We start from the raw sequence: 21,480 nt of genomic DNA, 5'->3' as shown, positions 1-21,480 counted from the left end.
AAAGAGTGGAACAGTCCATTAGATCGTTTACATAAAAGCCAGCAAATCTAGGGTAACCACCAAAGGACCACATTGGAATTAACAAGTTGGCCTGGAAATCACCAGAGTAAATGCTCAGCTTTGAAGTTTTCTGCCTAGAAACCGAAGAGCTGAGATGTGCAGCGAGACTTGCTCACAACTGAACAACGAGGGCTGGTCAAAATTTAATAGGAACCCCATTTTTTATGCTGCTCTAGACACCTACAAACATAATAATTGGTCCATACAATTCCAAGCCGCTCATGTAACTGGAGAGTAAATGTTCATCCTTCCAGGTAACTATCTTTTTATGTCCATTTGGTTGTGTGGGAGTGGAAAATTACATACAATATAACAAATTGTTCATCTGGCAGATGAATAAAGTGGAAAGAATCAAATGGAATCGCTTTCATTTATTGGCTACGTGACCTCTGGCAAGTTACTCATTTTCTGAGCCAAACATGGCAATGGAATTAGAAAGAATCCGTGTGGAAAGTGGCCAGCACAGTGAGTAGAACACGGGTACACAGTCAGTGGCCCTGCTTTTTGGTCCATGTCCACAATAGCTGTAACTGTTGTTTATTGAAAGCCTGCTATACATCCAGCCAGGTGTCAGGTAGCAAGAGAACTGCAAGGAACAAATAAAATGAAATGAAAAAAACCGCCCTCAAGGATCTTATGGTGCAGAAGGTCAATGATTCTAGGAGGCAGAAAGTGATAAACCTGAATTCAGAGAAAGGCAAGGCTGCTGTCAGCTTCAGGAAGCACACAGACAAGAGGATACTGAAGGGTAGCAGAATCTGCCACCCCGAAATGTACCACTTTAGCAGAAAGATTAGTTTGAGCTAAAGGCAACAGAAAAAAAGCAGATACTTCCCCCTATTTGCCTCAAAACAAGACGTAAGTTTGTAAAGTGGATCCACTTTCCTCTATAGCAGCAAGGACAGAAGTTCATCAGCAGAGCCAATTCAAGGCCCTTCGCAGCTGGAGGAACCTACCTAACAAACTTACTTATTTTCCGTTAGTGCCCCCACAATCTGCCACCCTAGAAACTCAGTCCTTTCCCTTTGTCTTGTGACTTCTCTAAAAAAAAGTCTTGTTCTCTTGTTAAAATGCTATGTAAGCCCACTCTTTGAGTTACCCATTGCTGAGTCTTCCCTTGTGTACACACGATGCCTAAGTTAATAAACTTCCGATTGTTTTTCTCCTGTTAGGCTGTCTGTTGCCAGTGTTACAGAAAGAAGTTTGGGGTCACAGGCACTGAAATCCCCCTGGCTCTAGCCAGAACGCTCTACCCTGGGTCTGTTTGGTATGGTCCCCCACATAGAGTGGACGCTTCGTAATTGTTGTTGGCAGGCTGTCTTGCTTCCCGGGGTTTTTAGAACAGTAGTCGTCTAAGAGAGGCTGTAATCTCTCTGGCCATGCCCTGGGCGAAGGGGAAGTGGAAGGAGAGGAAGGACAGAGAGAAATAGAAACAAGGCATTGGAGGCTGCCTCTCTTGATGCTCCTGGCTATATCCTGGCTCTAAAATAAGTCTCGAGGCTATTTCACAGTTTGAAGTGCAGTAGGAAGAGGTTAATTGTAGGCATGAGATGCAAACTTCGACCATATTGCTTCAGTCCCTACAGACAAAGTTTGGTGTTGTAAGAAATAGTTGCACTAAATTCTTCGAATCTATTGCAGGGATCCTGTGGTGAACATCACCTCTACATCACCATGTGGCCTCAGTTCTTTGCACCCCTACAGGTAGTTTCATCTTATCTTCTGCACATTATTTTCCGTCTGATTTTGTTTTGAGGACATTTGATGTCAAATGTTTAGCTCACCCCAGCAACTATACAGAACTATATAGTTTGCATTTCAGGACATTAAACCTACTCTGATTATTCCCCTACCCTTATTTTCCCTTTGCTTCTATTTTCCCAGCAATTCTTATTTATTCTTTTGCATTCTGTATATTTCTGTAAACCATTTGAAATCCTGGAACAAAGTTTTATACATTTAAACAGCAAGGGATTTGCTTTCCTCTCACAATTAAACATAAAATCCCAGGGCAAGAGGCAGCTTCGAGAACACTCAGGTTGTAGTTTTCTCCAAGGGAGGTCCTTGAACCACCTAATTCAGGAAAGACCTGAGGTGTTTATTAAAAATGCCCAGACCCACTGAGTTTGAATCTTTCAAAGTGAATCCCAGGATTCTGTGGTTTTGTAACCTAACTTCCCAGGTCATTCTTAGGCACCCCACAGTCTGAAGACTGTTGCACTACCCTAGCCTATCTCAATTTGTGTCTGCCTAGACAGCAAGGTTCTTTAGCTTTATCTGCAAAGAATTGACTGGGAAACAATTAATCCAGCTCCTTCATTTTCAGATGAGAAAATGAAGCTCATGGAGTATAAATGACTTGCTTCAGGTCATACCTTTTTCATACCCTTCTTCCATGCCTGATGTTTATTAGAAACTATCTTACCCCAGCCAAAGTCTCTGAGACAGAGAAGAACAAGTCAATGGCATTCGTGGCTTATTCTACCATTTGCTTTTGGCGAAAAGAGAGCCCAAACTCACAGCGCTAGAACAGTTACCCAAGGGCTATAGCTATTGTGACTCGTGGCTCCAGCTTCCTTCTGGCTTTGTTCCCAGGGTCTCCTCTTGAAAGTGTATTCAGGTTTCTTCCCCAAACTATCCCCACAACAAGGAGAAACTACTTGGGTTTGCTTCTTTTCTTACCTAATAAAGGGACTCCAAATGGGACCCAGAAGGTGACTTAATCAGCTCATTTAGCTTTAAGTTCACAGCAAAGGCCAGTAAAACTGAGTAAGGGTGGTAATAAGTTTCTACGACTCACTAAAGTCTACTTTCTGAGAACTAAAACAACCACGACAAACAAACCTTCATTCAAAGGAAAACCTGCTAGACACCCATTTAAAGTAGAATAGGACTACTTAAATAAAAAGTCCTTATTAAAACAATACTGATGTCTGAAGGTATAATACTGAAGATAGGGTTCTTCATATTTTACAATTTTGTAATAAGCGTGAAACTGAGAAGAATAATGTAAGATCTGATTAAAGTTCAGATTATTGCCCAAACACATGGATGTTAAATAAATTGCATTAGAAAGAATTACTCTTGCCCTTGGCTACACTCACACCTCCAAACAGAGTAATGTTGCTTGATGATCTCAATAAGTTACTAAACTGCCCTTAAAAAACTAATTTTGCATGAAACCCTGGAGCAAACACTTGGCAATATTAAGATGCAGATTTTCCATGAAACAGCATATACTTATTTTGGACCCTGCGGCTATAAGCATTCATTTGATATGCATCATAAAGTTGGCAAGCTGCCCTTTGTCAGGAACCCAGCAGTTGCCAAACATGAAACATGGAAAAACGATGGGAACTGGTTCCAGTGTTTCAATTTACAGCGCGGCCCTTTCTTGTTGCGAGTTAGTCTTCTGGTGATGTTCAGTATGTTTTGAGTGGCAAAGGCAGTAAATAAGGATGAAGTACCTTTGAATGTGATTTGAGATACATTCTGGAGCAGTTATCTAAAAGCACATCTGAGCCTCTACGTTCTTGATAGTAATGATTTATAGGTCTTCTCCAAAAGTGGATCTATAATGTATTTCCCATATACAGGGTAGAACATCATTAATTTTTATCGCATTAAATCAGGAACTTTGATAAAATTCAAATAAAATTTTCATATAAATTTTACCAGTATACTCTCGATAAAAAAAAAAAAGGTTTGCCAAGGGAAATGATATTTTAAATAAAATATCATCTTTAAAAACATCAAATGATCACTCGAAATAATTTCAACATCATGCATTTTCCATTAGAAAAATTAGTAATAGTTATATATGTTATCTTAGTAATTTTATCTATTATTTTTAAGCCTCTATCTGGCAATATTTTATTAACCTTTGTTTTCCTACCACTGGTACCTGAAAGTAACACAATTATTTTCTTTGGAAAATGTTCAACTAATTCAGCATTAGTCCAGTCACATTGTTACCACTTTTCCCACAAACTGTTTTTGTTGAGTGAAATTTTGCCAAAATCATAAGGGGGGAATGCACAAATATCAGTATATCTCCCAATAGGAATAGTACTATTTCAAATATATGTGTCTCTATATATCTATACACCTAAAACTCAATGAAAAGATAGAAATACTTGCTTGAGCATTTATCTGGTTAACGAGCTGGAAAATTCCAGCCTCCCCGAAGTTAACGCTTCACCTTTCCTCTCTGACAAACATTGTCAAAGAGGCAAAGTGAAAGAGCTGGAGTGCAGATTATTTCTGTGACCTCTGTCTCACATTTAGCATTAATGGTCAAAACAAGTTGCTTATGGAGTTTATCACTGACATTGAAAACTCTATAAGGGGCATGGGGAAACCTGCTTACCAATTCCAGCTTCTCCAACAATCCAGGAGAGGCGAATGAAGAGCATGACACCCCAGATGTTCAGCATGCATCTTACCTGTGGGTTGAAGGAGCATCGAAAGGGATGTGAGACATGAGAGTGGGGCAAAACCCAGCCCTGTCTGTAATTCTGGTGTCCAGGCTTTGCCAACACTTAAACCCCAAGGACACTGAACAAACAGATTTCATTTGGAAACGTAGGAGCTTTCTCACCAGCACACCTTTCACCCATCCAAACTTCACAGCGCCGGCTTTATCCTCCCCTTCCTTGTTTTCGGCTTCTTCATCTTCAGGCATCCCATCACCGTTAGCAACCCTGTCGGCCAAACCCGGCGCCACCGCTACGTTCTGCATTTTTACAGGTAGCAAAAACAGTATTTGGTCAATGCAGGGATCCATAAAACGTTCAAAGCCAAATCAAAACAATTGACATAAAATTTTAGAACACATGCAAAAGAGGAATATTCTAGCATTTGAATAAGATAATTATCTTTTTGCCCTGGGAGCTGATGGGTTCGTTTTGTGAGTGATTTCAGGCACAGCAAGACTGCAAGGGTGGTAAAGGAGCTTGGGCAGTTCTTCTACTGGTGAAAATATTACCTAAAAAACAAAAACGGTTAGATTTGGGTACCTTCAGAATACAAAGAGAACAGAGAGAAAAAGAAACTAAAGGCAGGGTGGTGGAAAGCCTATCAAAGTGAATGAGTCTTTGAGGCATGGTAAGAGGTTAATCTCATTGATGTGGACTATCTGGACTTCTTTCCATTAACCTCCCTGGGCTTCACTTTATTCATCTAAAATAATGATAATAAAACTTCTCTAATCATCATCTTTAAGAAGATTGAATGAAAGAACACATAGAAGCGTTTTCTTTAAAAACAAGAAGAAAAGGGTTACAGTTCTAAAAAGATTTAAAGATAGTATCTGGCGACAAGAATGCTATTCCTGTAGAGGAAGTTTCAGATTCGATATGTCTTTGCCTGAAAATTGCTGGATGTGCTGGTAGTATTGTACAAAGGTAAGAAGTCTCATGACTGACTGACTACTAAAAAGGTAGGCTGAGTAGAAATAAAAAGTAAGTTGTATAAAAAATGTCAAAAGCTCATTTATGGCTTTTTGTGACCTGATTTTGAAGACCTTCCTTGTCAGTAGGATAATCTGGATCTAATGGGGGAAGGAAATAGCTCTGTTTCTCTCAAGTTAAGAACAAATCTAATTTCTCTTTTAGATATGACTTTGAATAATTTCAGATGCACCCACTTAATTTAGCCTATCTGGCACCTACCTGTCTCCAATGGTTAGACTGAGTTACCCACTGAGTTCCCCCAAAACAATCTTTTCCAGTAAGGGGTGGAAACACTGGGGACATCTTAATTACCATTATTAAAGAACAACTTTATTCTATTTAAGTGGTCTAAATTAGTTTAAGGCTGGGATGATGTGTTCCCACATTCCTAGCTAAGAAGTCTCAGACAAGGACAATTTTCCCCCCTCTAAACTGGGACTGGTGTGAAATAAATATTCGGTATTTATTGTAAGGACTTTATTTGAAGGTGATCAAAGTTCTTGTCCTTGCTATGCTCAAGGTTGATTGCTTCTTTGGGCTTTGATGTATCATTAGCATACCCACTGTAAGCTAACTCTAATTTGGGCTGTTTGCTCCAAGTGACTGACTTCTCGTCTCCATGTTCTTCTACTTCTCTATGTAAATAAAGCTTTCTTCCAACTTTGTTTTCCCCCAAGATTTTTTTTTTGACTAGTACGACACTTGGGTAACCAGTGCAATTCAATGTGGTAAGTCATTGTATATTAACTGGAGGTTATGGGCTACTCCTCCTCAATGCCAAACAAGAGCCTACCATACAGCAGGTCATCAAAAGACAGTACTGAATCCATAAAGTGGATTTGAAGGCTGCCTGCTCTCTACCACTTAAGAACAGATGACCTCATTTCTTATCCATCCTTGCCTCCTATTTCTTTTCTCTTCCATCCCTGTTGCGTATTTCATTTCTCCTTGTTTCCTGTGTGTAACCCACATTTAAAAAGGAAGGGGGAAGAGAATGAATCTCAAATCCGATCATCTTACTGTTTTCCTAAAGCACTGGGGGTAAAATTGAGTGAAATCAAGAGTTAAAATTTAGTCGTGAATTACATGAGGAATATCTTAATTCTAAGTATTCTCAGTCCCTATTTGTACAGATAATTGAAAGCTGACATCATATGTTCACATCAGTGTAACATACAGATAATCAAAGTCCACAGAAATTGAGGCTGAACGAGCAGGGCAGAAACCAGTTATCTACTCCAGCTAGAGATGCACGTCATGTATGTAATTCAAAAATTTCTAGTAGCTCCTTTTAAAAAAGTAAAAGGAAATTAATAAAATAATTTGGGTTCAGATTTGGACCCTTAAATTTTAAAAATGTACTTAACTTTTGTACAATATCATATTCTTAATGTTGGCAATAATTCATTACTATGGTGGCATCCCACCTTGGAGGAGGAATCTGATCATGGACTGTTTTAATAATATATTTAATAATATATTTTACTTAGGAGACTTCGATAAAATATTATTTCAACATGAAATCAATAAAAAATATTAACGAGACACTTTACATTTGTTTTTCACACTATGTCTTTGAAATCTGGTGTGTAGCAGATCTCAATTTGTACTAGCCACATTTCAAGGGCTCAAGAAAAAAAAAAGAGCAGCATGTGTGGCTGCGGCTATTATATTGGAGCGCACCTGTCTATATACACTGCATTCTATTACAGATGGATGAAACATTTGAGGTTTTTCTCCAGGCAATTAAAAATTCGATTTTTTTCTCTGAATGGATTCTATCCTCATAAGGCAGCTGAGTGATTCAGATGGAACTTTTCATTTTCCGTAACTAGAAAATCAATGAGAGCACAGAATTGAGGAATGTGTTAAAATGCCCATGAATGTTGAAGAGATTATTTGGTTAAGAAATTCATTTATTTGAGTTGATTTGAGAAAAACTTTTAAAATTGTCAATATTCTAGTTAATCAAGATCCCATGGCCAGACTATCAGCAACTATTCATTTAGGGAGAAGGCAATTTCCTTTTCCTCGGTTAATTGGGGATCCCATGAGACAGAGCCCTAGTCGCTTGCTTTTTAAAGGCAATCTTGGGAATAAAACCTATGTTTTCTGATTAAACCTGAACTTCAGGGTTTGGTCTAGGAAATTGCTTTGCTCCTGGCTGAACACCGGAGGTAACTGTGAACCTTACATCCGGATTAATGAGAATACCAATGATCGTAAAAAAATATCTTACAAAATAGGCTAAAGGATGAAAAAGATATTTAAAATTTCCCCTTAAATGGACATTTCTATCTGGTAGATACCCTTCTGGGCACAGTTTAGCAGTTCTTCAATTTATCACTAGGACATCACAATATGAAGCAAAAGGAATAGTCTATGAGGGCATGTCAGGGAACTCATCATAAATGGAAGTTAGTAAGGCAATAATTTTTTAAAACTATTCAAAATAGAGTCAATGTAGGATGTTCAACTCTTTCTTAGGTGAATATGTTCAGCCTGCTAGAGTTTCAAAGTTTTTAATGTATTTATGCCATAGAAGGGAAAAAACTTTTAAGTGTGTTTCTTCATTTGACTATAAAGGACTGTAGTAAATTTATAAGTATAGAATCCATTTCCATTGCTTACTCTCTTAACAGGAGCTGAAAAATCACTGCACCATATAAACTAGGAGACTTGGAATCTGGTTTCAGCTATGCAATTAATTCAGGGTGTGTCCTCCAGCAAGTTACTTAACCTTTCCTGGATACTGCCAAGGAGGATAAATCCAATGGGTTTTCTGAAAATCTTACTTTGAAGTAATTTACTCTAAGGCAAAATCATTTTTCTATGTTTGTCATCTTCTCTTCTAACATGGCAAAGCAAAACCTGGTTTCACTCTTTAATAAATGCCTCCTTTGTAAGCCCATACAGCAATTATAAAGTCAACTTATCATCAAAGTACTGAAAAGACTGGGTTGAGGGTTTGTGGGCACTTGATGGCTGTGAGCTATAACCAGTGGCTGGCAGGCTTCTGGCTGGTACATGTTCTTGAGACCAAAGTCTCAAAGACTACAAGTTTTATGATTGCTGCCTGAAACCAGTTTTTTCCCTCATACTTTGAATTAATTTTTTGTTCACACTCCATTACCATAAATGATGACCCACCACCTTTCGTAAATGCATTTTAAATTGCATAGCTTTAGAGAATGATTATTTATTTACCAAAAGTTTCACCTGTGCATTAAGTATTCAGAGAAGGTAAAATAAAGTGCATCAGAAAGAAAGAAAGAAAGAAGAAAGAAAGAAAGAAAGGAAAGAAAGAAAGAAAGAAAGGCCATTTCTCCCCTCCAATATTGATAAACTAGTGAAGCTTCAATCACATAAATTATTTTACTTAATATAAAATGTGTGATTTTACAGACCCCAGAAAAATGACACATACCTTTCTAGCTGTCATCAAAGAAGAAAGAAATAAGTATGTTTATTCTTTAAATTCTAACTAGATAATATTTGCTGCTATACATGTTTTTAGGTTTCACCCTTTAATCTCAGGATGATAGAAATCTTAGGCCATCATTGAGAAATAGCTCCATAAATATTTAGGACTGCATGATTCCCTCCCAATTGTTTTAAACTTTCTTTTATTATTGAAATATTTAAATATATGCAGTAGTAGGGAGAATAAATAGATCTCCTGTGCCTATCACTCAACTTCAACAATTATTAACATATGGCCAATATTATTCTACTTAAACGTCTTACAATCCTGGGATTTTTTTTTTTTTTAAACCAATCCCATTAAGGATCAGATAATTCCTAAGGTTCATTTCAGAATGAAAAGTCTGAGTCTAATCACATTTCTATATCTTATTGATCAACATTATTATGGTTGTACATTACTAGCCCTTTGCGATAAAGGGGAGTATTTTAAATTATGAAAATGAGGGTTTTTTGTTTTGTTTTGTTTTGACAGTTACTATAAACCATGCTTCTAAATTACTACCAATGGTCACAATTTATAATCACAGTATTTTTACTGTATCTGAAAACACATAGCTCGCATGCAAATTGACTTATATTTTTAATAACTTAGGCCAAAGGTGGCTATGTGTGTAATAAACAGCATTAAGAAGATAAAACCAAAAGATTCTTAATATTTTCCACATATACTTCAAGGGAACTCCTTCTTTACTCACCATCTATTACTGAATACTAAAGACTACAACTAAAACTTCTAGCAAATACTAGAATGAGTCTTTAGTTGCAGATTTTCACTCCAACAAATATTTTAGGGGTGGCCGTTGTCCTTACCTCAAGGCATTTATTGCCTCAATTTTCATGTCTATTTTATTTGGCTTGGTGATATTTCTAATTTTGGATATCCCCAATTTGAATGCTGAAGTTCCAAATTTGAACTTTGAAACACTTTAGAAAATATTATTTTCCAGAGAATGCATTTGTATACTTTTGTTTGTCTTTTTACAGAATATAAGCATTTATACATTGGCTTAATGTTTGTTTATTTGTTTAATGTTTAATGTTTTGTATATTTGACTACATGTCTTTTATTTCTACCCATAACAATGTCATTTGACATATAAAATAAAATTCTGAAGAGTAGAAATCAAATCTCTTTAACTCACTTTATACAGCAGCACTTATAAATAAAAGGCTAATAAATGCTTTTGATGATGACAATGAAAAGAGACCTACAATTAATTCTGTAGGAGAAGCAACGTGATCTTTTGGCACAGTCCCCAAGAAAGGAATCAGAATCTCCTGTTCTGCCCATCACGACTGAAATACAATTTCTTCTTTGAGCCTGAATTCCACTATTTCCTGTAGCTGTCAAGTGAGCTGAGGCAAAGTGCTATGGGGATGGAAAGTACTGATAAAGAACATGGACTCTGGAGTCATGCAGACATGGGTTCAACTTATTAGACACATGACCTTGGCTTCTTGACCTTGGAAGTGTATTGACTTAAGTTTTTGTTTTCTCTTCTAAAGGATCCATAGGATTTTATGAAAACTTTGCTATCTATAAGATAGCAATAATAACAGTACCTACCCTGAAGGGTTGTTCTAAGGTCTGAACAAGAATTTGCCAAGTGTGAGCACCCCGTCTGATACATAAAAAACTCTCAATAAAAAGTTTGTTTTTACACCAGAGTGTGTGTATTGGTTTTTATTCACAAATTACTTTTCCTAATGCTTTTTACTCACAAATTACTTTTTGTCAATAACAGCCTATTGGCCCCAGTGTGAAGTCATTCCATTGTCTTTGTTTTGGAAGAGTTTGTAAATGGTTGGTTTCCTTAAAAATAATATTTCTATCTTAATTTTTATAGCATTTTATACTCTTCATAGACAGTTTATTTCAATGACACGAGAATGCTGACTTTGACAGAAAGGCTGTATATTTTCCTGATTTCTATATGATTATATTTTTCTGAAATGCTAACAACAATGTGGTTAGTAAGGCTGAAAAGGAGTTTCATTTTGGTTAACCCTGTAGTTAGGAACTGTGTATAAAAAGGTGGCCAAAGGATTATTCTGGACACTACAAGTAGAATTATTTTTACAAAGTAAAAATACCAGATTTTTTTGTCAGACGTCCAACAATCATTATACATGTTTTGATATGGAAAGAACTCCAATGTATATTATTTAGTGAAAACAGTGGATTGCAGGACAATGTGTAAAGTATGTTTCAATATGTGTTTGTAAAAAACGACAGACAGAAAATTAGATAGGAATATAGATACTTATAGATATATTTGTATGTTTGTATAGGCATAGAAAATTTCTGGGAGGATTTATAAGAAATTGACAATAATGACAGTCCTGCAGAGAATAATGGGAGATCTATATTAGATAAGAGACATTTCATCATACATTTTTTAGTAGTTGTTAAATATTTTATCAGTGTATATTTTGCTTTTTAAATAAAAATCAGCTAATATAAAAATTACCATCATCATCATCAACAACCATTTACTGGGTTTCTAACCATTGTAGGCAACGTACTAGACTTTACATGCATATAAACTCTAGTATTTACAAACATCCTACAACAGCAGTTGAAGTTAAGTAGCTTGTATAATATTGCAGAGAAAGTAAAGGATGGAGTCATTATTTTCCTGCTTTTGACTAAAGTTTTGTAAATCCATGATTCATAGCCACCCGTATAGGCATTTAGCTCTTTACTACGTAGAAAATGAAAAGATTTCTTCAACGATGATCTCAAATCATCGGGATTACAAATTTTGTCAATAAGTATCACTCCTAGAGTTTCAGTTAAGGTAGAGACTTGAAATAATGTCTTTCAAACCTATTTTTCATTTCAACTATTAGGAAAACGTTTTCATGTAATTTTTTTTCTGACTTGGAAGTTATAACAGGGATTTGCACAAAATACAAATAGGTTCTGTCTAAATATGTTCTGTCATGTAGTATGAATGTATCATTCCTAGATGGCTTTTTAAAGCATTAGAATCATGGGTACAAAAAAAATGTCACTCGTACTATGTCAATTGCTTCCCACTTTTAAATTGTTTAAGTAAGCATTATCATTTATAATTTTTTACATACAAAATCTATAATGTGTCTGAGTATTATTATACAATGTTTGCTCTATTGATTTTTCCTAGTTGTAGTTTGAGGGACCACCATAAAAATGTCAAGGGCCAGAGGAGGGAGCAGCATAGCTACATTCCACTATAGATCTTTATCTTTTATGGTTCTAAGCAGGGGAAAGTAGAATCAAATTCACTAACAAGGAAGAAAGAGATGAACTGAAGAAGGCCTGGATTGTTCATGTCTGCTACCGAAGGATAGCACAGAAGTAGAACATGTGGAGAGGTGAACTGGGCCCTACAGTTTTAGAAACACTAGAATATGGATTCCATGGTTGTATTTGAATTCTGCTCCCAATTTAGCTATGTGGATATCACAGTACCATTTAATCAAGATGAGGTATCTTGGTAAGTAAGGGTCAAATTACTTATTACTTATTACTTATTACAGCGGTAATAAGTAATAAGTAACAACTTATTGTTACTTATACAATAAGTAACAACTACTTTTTAGTAGTTGTTAAATATTTTATCAGTGTATATTTTGCCTTTTAAATAAAAATCCTTACTTACTTGGTAAGTAAGGGTCAAATTACTTATTACTTATTACAGTGACCTATTACTATACTCATTCATTCAGAATGATTATTCAGGGCATTGGGCCTAAACCTAATTTTTTTTTTTTTAAAATTTATTTATTTATTTTAGAGAGAGAATACGAGCAGGAGGGGCAGAGAGAGAGGGAGAGAGAATCTCAAGCAGATTCTGCACTAAGTGCAGAGCCCAACACAGGGCTCAGTCTTACGATCCTGAGATCAGGACCTGAGCCTAAACCAAGTCGGAAGCTTAATGGACTGTGCCACCCAAGCACCCCAGGCCTAAACCTTATTTTTAAACTATTTAATTTGCTATTCCTTTGTAGCTGAGAAAAAAGTGCTTGAAGTCAAAGTGCAGTCCTTTGTCTCATTTTATCTTTTCAAAAAGAATATGATATTGCAAACAGCTGTGTAATCTGTCAATTGCAGCTATTGCATTTCTACCCCGGTCATTCAGATGGCTTTTGAACAACCAACCCGACCATTGTTCCCTGAGAGTTTTTCCTCCCCTAATGTAAAGATTGACATAAACTGTGGCTTTGGAAATTGTAAATAAGCTACGTTTCTCTCAACACTAGTCCAAAGAACAATGTGAGTTTGCTCCATTTCCTTTTTAATGGAATTGGAGTTTTATTTTGTTTTGTTGTAAATTGGGGGAGGAATGTGAGTGAGAATATTTAAATTTTGATGGCAATTTTATGAGGGATGCAGCTTTAAAAATTATCATGTGTAATGAGGTTGATTATGGTGGGAGAAAATTTCAGGTCTTTTTAAAAAGACTCATTTTCCTTCTTCAGAATAAATTGAAACCTCTTTATAAAGCCCTAAATTTCTTTTTCTGCCTTTCCCATATCTTGAAAACTCCTTGTGCTCTCTTCTCGCAACCCACTTCTCCCTCTTTTCCTTCTCTCTTTCTCTCTTCTTTCCTCTTTTCTACACAATGCAAAGTGGCACCGCAGTCTGATTTCAGGAGCTTCAGATCAACCCTCTTCTCAAAATTCTTAATGGGGGCTGCTATTTTTTTCTCACATTGCTAACTTCTTTTGATGAAGATGCCGAATATCCCAGATAAAGTCTAAATCTTATATCTGTAAAGAAACCAGCCATTCAGCCCAGTGTTGCCAATATGGTACATGGGACAAGTAAGGCTTGGTGGGGAGAAGAGATAAGGGTAGAATTCACAGCATGGGCTCCCCTCAGGAAGTCTCTCAGTCTCTGGTGGTAGGATGCAGAGTCAGGGACCCTGGGTAATCAGGGGAGTAAGTTTTAGAGATGGGTATCCTTGTGGAAAGAAGAATGAACAGAAACTAAAGGGAATTTTCACCTTTACTAGCATCTTTCTTGAGAGCAATATTCCTAGACTCCCCAGAGTGGGTAATCATTTGATTAAAAAAAAAAATTGTTGAATGAATGAATATGAAAGGAATTGTTTCAGTCAATTTTTTCTTTTACCTCAAAACCTGAGCAAAAGTAAGCTACATTTGGGTATGTGACAGCTAATTATTCTGTTTAGCAAGTAGTTATACCCATAAAGACTGATATTCATTCCAAACTGTGTTCCAGAAGAGCAAGAAGATAAAGTGCTTCAACCTATTTTAGAGCAAGGTATAGAAGGAAAAATCTACTGAGTTTATAACTGATTTGCTACAAGATTAGAAAAAGTGCTGCCTCATGCTTCTAGCAGATTTGGGAACCCAGGCTATATTGCTGAAATAATGAAAAGTTTAGCCATGTCTGTTGCTTCTGTACTTAAATTTAATTTAGTTACTTTTACATGCTTAAGTGCATTCAGGAGCCTCAGGCAAAGTTTTGAAGAAGGGATAAAATGCTGAATCTTATAAATCTTTGCTCTCTCTTTAAAGAATGTAAAATACCCATGTGCTCTAAAGGCTGGAACCACAGTATTAACTACAGCAAGCGCCCGTGATTTTTTCTTTTTTTACAACTGTTGTGGAGGCATTAAAACTAAGGTGAAACCAGCTTCGGATTTAGCTTGACATGTTTAACCAAGTGTGCATTGAGTAGATGATAACTGTAAACAAGATACAACACATTGCCTAACTTTCAGAACTAATTCTTTCGTTCTCTGTGCTCAGTCAGTGAACATTCATGGGACACGTCTGTGTATTATCGGGAACTAGGGACAGTCATGTCAGGAAGAAGGGTGGTTCGGAATAGACCTCACCAGACACTGTGACATTCAGAGCATTATTAAAGAGCAGGAGATCGCCTGAAGGAGTAAGGGGAGATACTTGCCCGTGCCCTGAAACTTACCTTTGCAAGTTGCTCGTGAATCTCCAGCAGGCTGGGTCGGTTGACCTTGGGCCCGCTGACGCTACCCGTGTTGCGATAGTACTCAATCTTGGGAACGGCATCCACGGTGTTGTGGCCGAAGGTTTGTAGGTAGTATGTGTTTGTGTGAGAATCGTAAGCATGAAAACTGGCATCTGTTTTAGCGTTTTCTCCATTTTGGAGGAAACTGTCATAACACTCCTGATTCCCAGGCCTAAAGCTGATTCTGAATCTGTTCTGGGTTTCATCCCCAAAAGAGGTTTCCTCATAATGTGGAGGGTCGGCATTGTTATCCACAGCTGCACTGCTTTCATGGCTCTCGTTTATGACATTAACTTGAAAGCGATTGCTATTACTGGGCACTGAATCCAGAAATACATTGGAAGAGTTGTTCAGAGACATCTTCCAAAGTGGATTTTTTTTTTTTTTGGACCAAGCTGTCTACTTTATGGTTGCTTTTTTTTTTTTTTTTAAATCTATGTCTTTTCTCCTCAAAATAAACCCTAGGTGTTTACATTAGGGAGCTCCTCGCTTTTGTTTTAGAAGGACTCAATAAATAGATTCTTGATGCATTGTCTGCTATACAATCTTCAGAATGTTCTTCAAAGCTGCCATTGAAAAAGAAAAGTAAACTTGTTTCAAGAAATATAAACACACTTAAGTAGGAATGGGGCTATGAGGCAGCAGTTTTATATCACAAGACATACAATTTTAAATTCGTTTCATTAAAAACTATCCGTCCAGGAACTTTAGTCACCTGAGCAATTAAATCCCATAATAAATAACTGGGGAACTGCTTCAGCAAACAGAATTTTCGGTGCAGTCATTAAACCGTTATCTGTGTTTGTAGTATTTGCTTAGACTCAGTGCAGTTGGATTTAATACGATTTTAGAAAAGATATAACTCTACCAGCTGAATACAGTAAGAACTGACAAGAATATTCTTAGTTCTGTCTGAAACACAGTTCATTGACGTTACTAAATGTTGAAACTGCAAAGTATTTTATTACTGATATGAATACATATTATGTGATGATTTTATTATATGATGATTATAAAATTTTTAAAATATTTTTAAAACTTCTAAGAAATACATGCTATTAGTTTATAACAATATATCCTGTGAGGAAGATGGCTCTGTAAATTCTTGGATCTTTTACTAGCCTTTTATTTGCTCATACATTTGTATGTTTTACAAATGCTATCATGGACTCTTTAAAAAAATATGAGTATTCAGGGTAAGGAAATAAACCTCAGTCCTTAATAAAGTTGTATGCTATATTTAGGTAAAATAATCGTGCCCTATTGATTCCCTTTAATGAAATAGTCTCAAATTCATTGAGAAGCTTGTATTTGACCATGAGATAGACTACATAATCACTTTACAATCCATGAGCCCATCTTAGAACATTCTTTAACTAGAATAATATTTCTTTATTGATACCTTAAATTTTGGCTTTTTGGAAAAACAAATACAAACAAAAACTTGCCTCTCTCCTGAAGTTCTTAGGCTATTTCTTTGAACTAAAAAAAAAAAAAAAAAAAAAAAAATCTTAACTTCAACTTGCAAATAACCTTTTATGGGGGAAATTATAAGTGAAGCAGTCATCTCTTTAGTTTTTATAGAATATACCACTTCTCATCATAGTCCTCGACATCCTTTGCCTTTACGCCACTCCTCAGAATCCACTTTATGACATAATATTAAGTGTGATTTTTACCCTACCCAGAAATGTTTAACTTACCACCAGAAGAAGGAATCTTCTTCTCAGGAAGTGTTACCTGTTTCAACATCGCCCAGGCATATATGGGGCAATTAGCTTTCAGCCCAGAATCGTAGGCTTCTTCTTATTGGTTAGACTCTTCCTTGAAAGAGATGATTGGGCAGCGATTGGTGTGGAATAAAACTGTGGGCACTGCCCAGTCATTAGCCCTGAGGAAACTTAAGTACCACCTCAGCTAGTAACGGGTAGTAAACGATTAATCCATTTAGACAGGAAGTCACATAAAGTTTCTTTAATTCATAAGGGGAGGTGGATTGCTCAACAGTAATCATCCAGCAAAATATAAGCAGTGCTACAGTTGTTTGGTGCTAAATAAATTGAATCCCATTGTCTTCACATGATTCCTGGTGACCTCCTATTGTTTAGCAAGTACAGCAAAATCTAGGCTTCCAGAGAGAATTTCTACACTTTTTAACCAGAAGATGGTATTTGAGATCATTTTATCTTGCTTATAGTAGATATTAGCTTAATTCTTCTCTGCATAGGAAGTGAGCAGATTGAATGTAGAATCAGTGATTTATTGAAAATATTTCTACCTAGTGGGGAAACTGTTTTAAGCAAGAATGAAACTGTGGGTAAGTCTCCCAGTGGCCTTTTGGTCTCTACCTGGTAAAATATTTATATCAAACCCGGTTTTTTCGTTTTGTTGAGGGAAAGGTTTTGCTCAGATCTGTGAGGGGGTGATTATTAAGACAGCACAAACAATTCCTCTGTTTACGTTCTGTCATTGGTTTGCAATCGGGGCGATTGAATGAATCCTCCTGGTCTTTTGTAAGAAGCTATCCAAGCGATTTCCAGCTGCCTGGGCAGCACGGTTGTAGCTTGACACAGGGGCTAGGAGCAAGACTCTGAAATGTGTATGCTCAACTCACATCCCAGCTGTGCCACTTCCTGTGTGAGCTCTGGCAAATTCGTCAATCTTTCTGTGCCTTGACTTTCGCATCTGTAAAATGCAATTGTGGATAATAATGTTACCTACCTTGTTGTAAAGTTATCGAGGGGATTAAATGAGTTAATTTGTGTGTTGGATTTAGATCAGTCCTGGTTTGTACTTAAGCACTTTTACTATTTTGGAAATATTTACAATTGACTGATGAGTTTTACTTAGTCACATCTAAGATTCCAGGGTGAATCATTAGAGATTGGGAGAGGTACTATGCCTATTAAGTAGGAGGAAAGGTAGGTGGGTGAACAGATGCTGGATTGTAGAAAATGGTCTGCAGAAACCTAAGTAAAACCCCTTAGATGCTTTTAGGCAAATGTCATGCTAACCCATCAGGCTAATGTCATGAGGCTGTTTCAGAAATAGAGACAGAATTACAACTGTGTACCACTAACTCACTCTGCTCGTAAGTACAAGGCATTTATCTGTTCAACAAAAGGTTCTGATTCCCCACATACAAGGCATAGGAATTATGCTTTTCAGATTCAAATTCATTTCAGATTCATCTTGCTGTTGCTATTATTTAGAACAGCTAAGATAGGGCTGGGACTCAAAACAAGCCTTATTCACTGGCCCTGGATGGAAGCTGTGAACTCGGTGTCAGTTACTTCTGCCACCCCACCTTTTACTACAACCATTCCCTCAACCTCCTCCCTCTTTCAGGAGCCCACTTATTTATTCCTTAACCTTTTTCCTCTGCCAAAGACTGTGCATGCGTCCTATAGTGGCCAATTTCCTTTTTCCTTGCTGCTTGCCTGCCTGACTACAGTGTCATGTGAGTTAGTTTTAGTCTTGGTCTTACATCAACCAGACATTTTCATTCTAAGCCTTTTATCTCTAACTGTGAAATGAAAGTCTTCGTTCTCTATTAAGGGGATTCAGACGTTCTGGAGCAGATGGGACATGGTTTGGAGGATATGGATGAAATTACACCATCCATAAAGCCATCCTTGAAAGGTAAACCCAATTTAGGCTTTTCAGACATGTGGGTAAGGTAACAGGAGGAAACTGTCTGGAGGTATGCTCCTCTATTTTAACTCTTGTCTTTCCTGATGGGGCTCTAAGGAAGGGGCAGCTAGAGGATGATCTGACTATGATATTGGACATTCCTAGAAGAATTAGCATTTCATGAAGTTTCCATGATGTATCCATACTGTAACTGTTCTTCATATTTTTTATATTGTTTCTGGCTCTGAAAATATAGACACTGACCATTCTTTCCCCTACTGCCCCCCAAAAGTCTAAGGTGAACAATAGATCATGAATAAATGCCATGGATGAAGACACTTTTGGTTAAAAGAATTTCCGTTTAGTGGGACTGAAAATAATACTATGGTGGAATTGATGATATCTGAAAAGCTGGTGAGTGTTGAACTTTCAGAAACAATGCTCATACTTCATAAAGTTTTCTTGTGTTTTGGGTTCTAGGATCTTCTTTTTGAAGTAAAAATCTGTCCTTGTTATGTTCCAGTCACCAAAATGGAGGGTCTTGTTGGGTGTCTTCCCTGGGGGACAAATGGTGCATCTCACACTTGGATCCATATCTTAACAAGTACTTTAGAAGCCTGGGTCACAAAGGAGATACCTAGTGTCCTGGGCACACGTAACTTTCAGTGTGTCCAGCTGACTTGGCTCAATGAGATGTTCTTGGACAAAACTACTAACTGGCTATAAGGTGTCGCAGGCTGACACTCCTGTACCTACTGGGGTTCAGAGCTCCTTGAGGTGTGGGTTTGGTCCAGAAGATTAACAAACAACACAGATGTGTTCTAAGTCTACTAGGACATGGAAAGTATCAGGAATAAGACAGCTTGTTTTGGAGTGCCGTAGACTTGAGCAGTAACCATATTTGTAAGCTATATAGAAATGAGGATAGTGTCTCAGAGTACAGCATGATGTTTACAAACAATGTCTCTGACATTAGACTGCCCACCTTCAATTCCTAACACAACCACTCTCTAGCTTGATGACCTTGGGAAGTTATTTAATCTCTCTCAGCTTCAGTTCCTCATCTGTGACATTAAGATAATAGAATGGAAATAGTAGTGTTGAACTCAAAGGATTCATAAGGGTATCAAATCACATAATAAGTGGAAAGCACTCAATTTAGGGCTAACTCTTAGTAAATATTAGTCATTCTTTTTTTTGGTATGTTTGGCAGTTTTGTGTTCTGGTGACACAAATATTTTTGTATTTATTTATCTCCTACTATATTCCTCCATTTGGTAATCATAAAGAGTCAGAATTTTGTAGTTGGAAAGAATTTTAGAATAATATAATTCTATCCTTTCATATATCAAATGAAGAGAATGAAGATTGAAGAGGGAATAACTTACACTAAGCCATTGGTTCTTGAGGTTTGAGGATCTCTGTTTCTATTGCCAATGAGGGTAATAAATAATGATTGCAAGGTATGTTTCAACAGTGTTTTATGGTTTTCAAATTGCTTTCACATTCATTATACATCACTTTGTCCTCTCAACATCCCTGTAAGATATGCAGGATAGGTTTCTTTATTCTTGTTTTGCAGGTGTGGAAAGGTGCTCCTTAACTAGCTTTCTAGGTCATAAAGCTAGTTCTTGACTAAGTCAACATTAGAATTCAAATCACAAGACTTTAGACTCCTAACTGAAAAACTTCTAATGACATCTCAAATCTTCATTCATCTCAGATCTCTGGATTTCCAGATACGTTCACAGAGTTCATAGGGCACTAGAATTGAAAGGGGCATTAAAAGTTCTCTGATTAACCTCCTCACTGAAGTCCATACAGATTAGATGACTTGTCCAACTACACATGTTTATTGAATTTACTGAATGAAATGAGCCTCTTCCAGTATGTTCAAGGAAATTACAGTTGTATATTCCATGTGTCCCAGTGGCATAACCCTAAAAATCCTAAAGGTAGAATTCTCACGCAAGTGCATATTCAAATGTCCCTTTATCAAACTCTTCAACTTCATCTTCCCATGTAGAGGAGGGCATGCTACTATATGGGTCTAACAGGATTTTGAAGCATCTGATAATAAGAAGTCCCAAGAAGATACACAAAATCCCAACAAAAGCAAAGCCAGTTTTTTGCTCCAGAGTCAATGAAAACGCTGATACTTCGTTGACACTCATCTTAGCTGAAGAGTTGCCACAGTAGATACTACTCATTATTCACTGTCACATCATTATGGCTCTTCAGAATTCCTGCTGGAGTCCCCTCTTGGCCTAGATACAAAATTGGACTCAGTTTAGTGTTATTCATGTATGGTATTGAGCAGGTAATTGTTTTCTAAAATCTGGCAGTTTTCAAACCCTCTTGACTTAACTCACAAAAGACATGTGAAAACATCAGAAATGGATCAGGATCAAATTGGCACTGGAGATGCTACTTTTCTTGTAGTAATTACAGAATTGCCTTTGTGGATACCTGAAACTATCTATATACACTAAATATAAAATCAGGTATGAAAGTGAATATTCAAGTAATTAACCCTAGAAGCTTTTGATTCATTGTGAGATGGTTAAGTCACTGCTTCCTTGACCTGAATTTTTACTTCATTTTTGCATGTGTAGATAACACCATAAATAATCATAGGGTGTGAGCTGGTCAAACTCTCTAAGGTCCATGTTTTGAGGTCTATCTCCAGTGCCATTTTGTCTGATACAGATTCCAATCCTTTTAAATAGGTGTAATATCTTCTCTCTTTTTCATTCTCTTAGCTTTTAAACTTATGTAGTTGTGTTTTCTTTCCCACTACCACTACATATGCTAAATTTTAATTTCTTAAAGAGATAAATTGTG

General features: G+C 36.8%; 2 protein-coding genes across 4 annotated transcripts in view; both read right to left on the bottom strand.

Moving 5' to 3' along the window:
- The window catches only part of SLC12A1 (solute carrier family 12 member 1), an 86,464-nt gene extending 71,082 nt beyond the window's left edge, over positions 1-15,382 (bottom strand). For all 3 annotated transcript variants that reach the window (XM_034994855.1, XM_034994853.1, XM_034994854.1), the window contains exons 1-3: positions 14,944-15,382; positions 4,661-4,795; positions 4,430-4,505 (exon numbers count right to left, since the gene is read on the bottom strand). In XM_034994855.1, the coding sequence (XP_034850746.1) occupies positions 4,430-4,505; positions 4,661-4,795; positions 14,944-15,363 (631 nt within the window). In that variant the 5' untranslated portion in view covers positions 15,364-15,382. The remainder of the gene's footprint in view (positions 1-4,429; positions 4,506-4,660; positions 4,796-14,943) is intronic.
- A 5,218-nt stretch (positions 15,383-20,600) lies between these two features.
- On the bottom strand, positions 20,601-20,846 carry CTXN2 (cortexin 2). Its single transcript, XM_034994723.1, has one exon. It carries the CDS (start codon positions 20,844-20,846, stop codon positions 20,601-20,603), a length of 246 nt encoding a protein of 81 aa, XP_034850614.1.
- Between the last annotated feature and the right edge of the window lie 634 nt (positions 20,847-21,480).

Source organism: Mirounga leonina, unplaced genomic scaffold, assembly GCF_011800145.1.
Source record: "Mirounga leonina isolate KUSES-001 unplaced genomic scaffold, KU_Mleo_1.0 Mir_91, whole genome shotgun sequence".
Classification (NCBI taxonomy): Eukaryota; Metazoa; Chordata; class Mammalia; order Carnivora; family Phocidae; genus Mirounga; species Mirounga leonina.
Note: the sequence above shows the minus strand (reverse complement) of the source record. Positions and strands in the feature narration are given on the sequence as shown.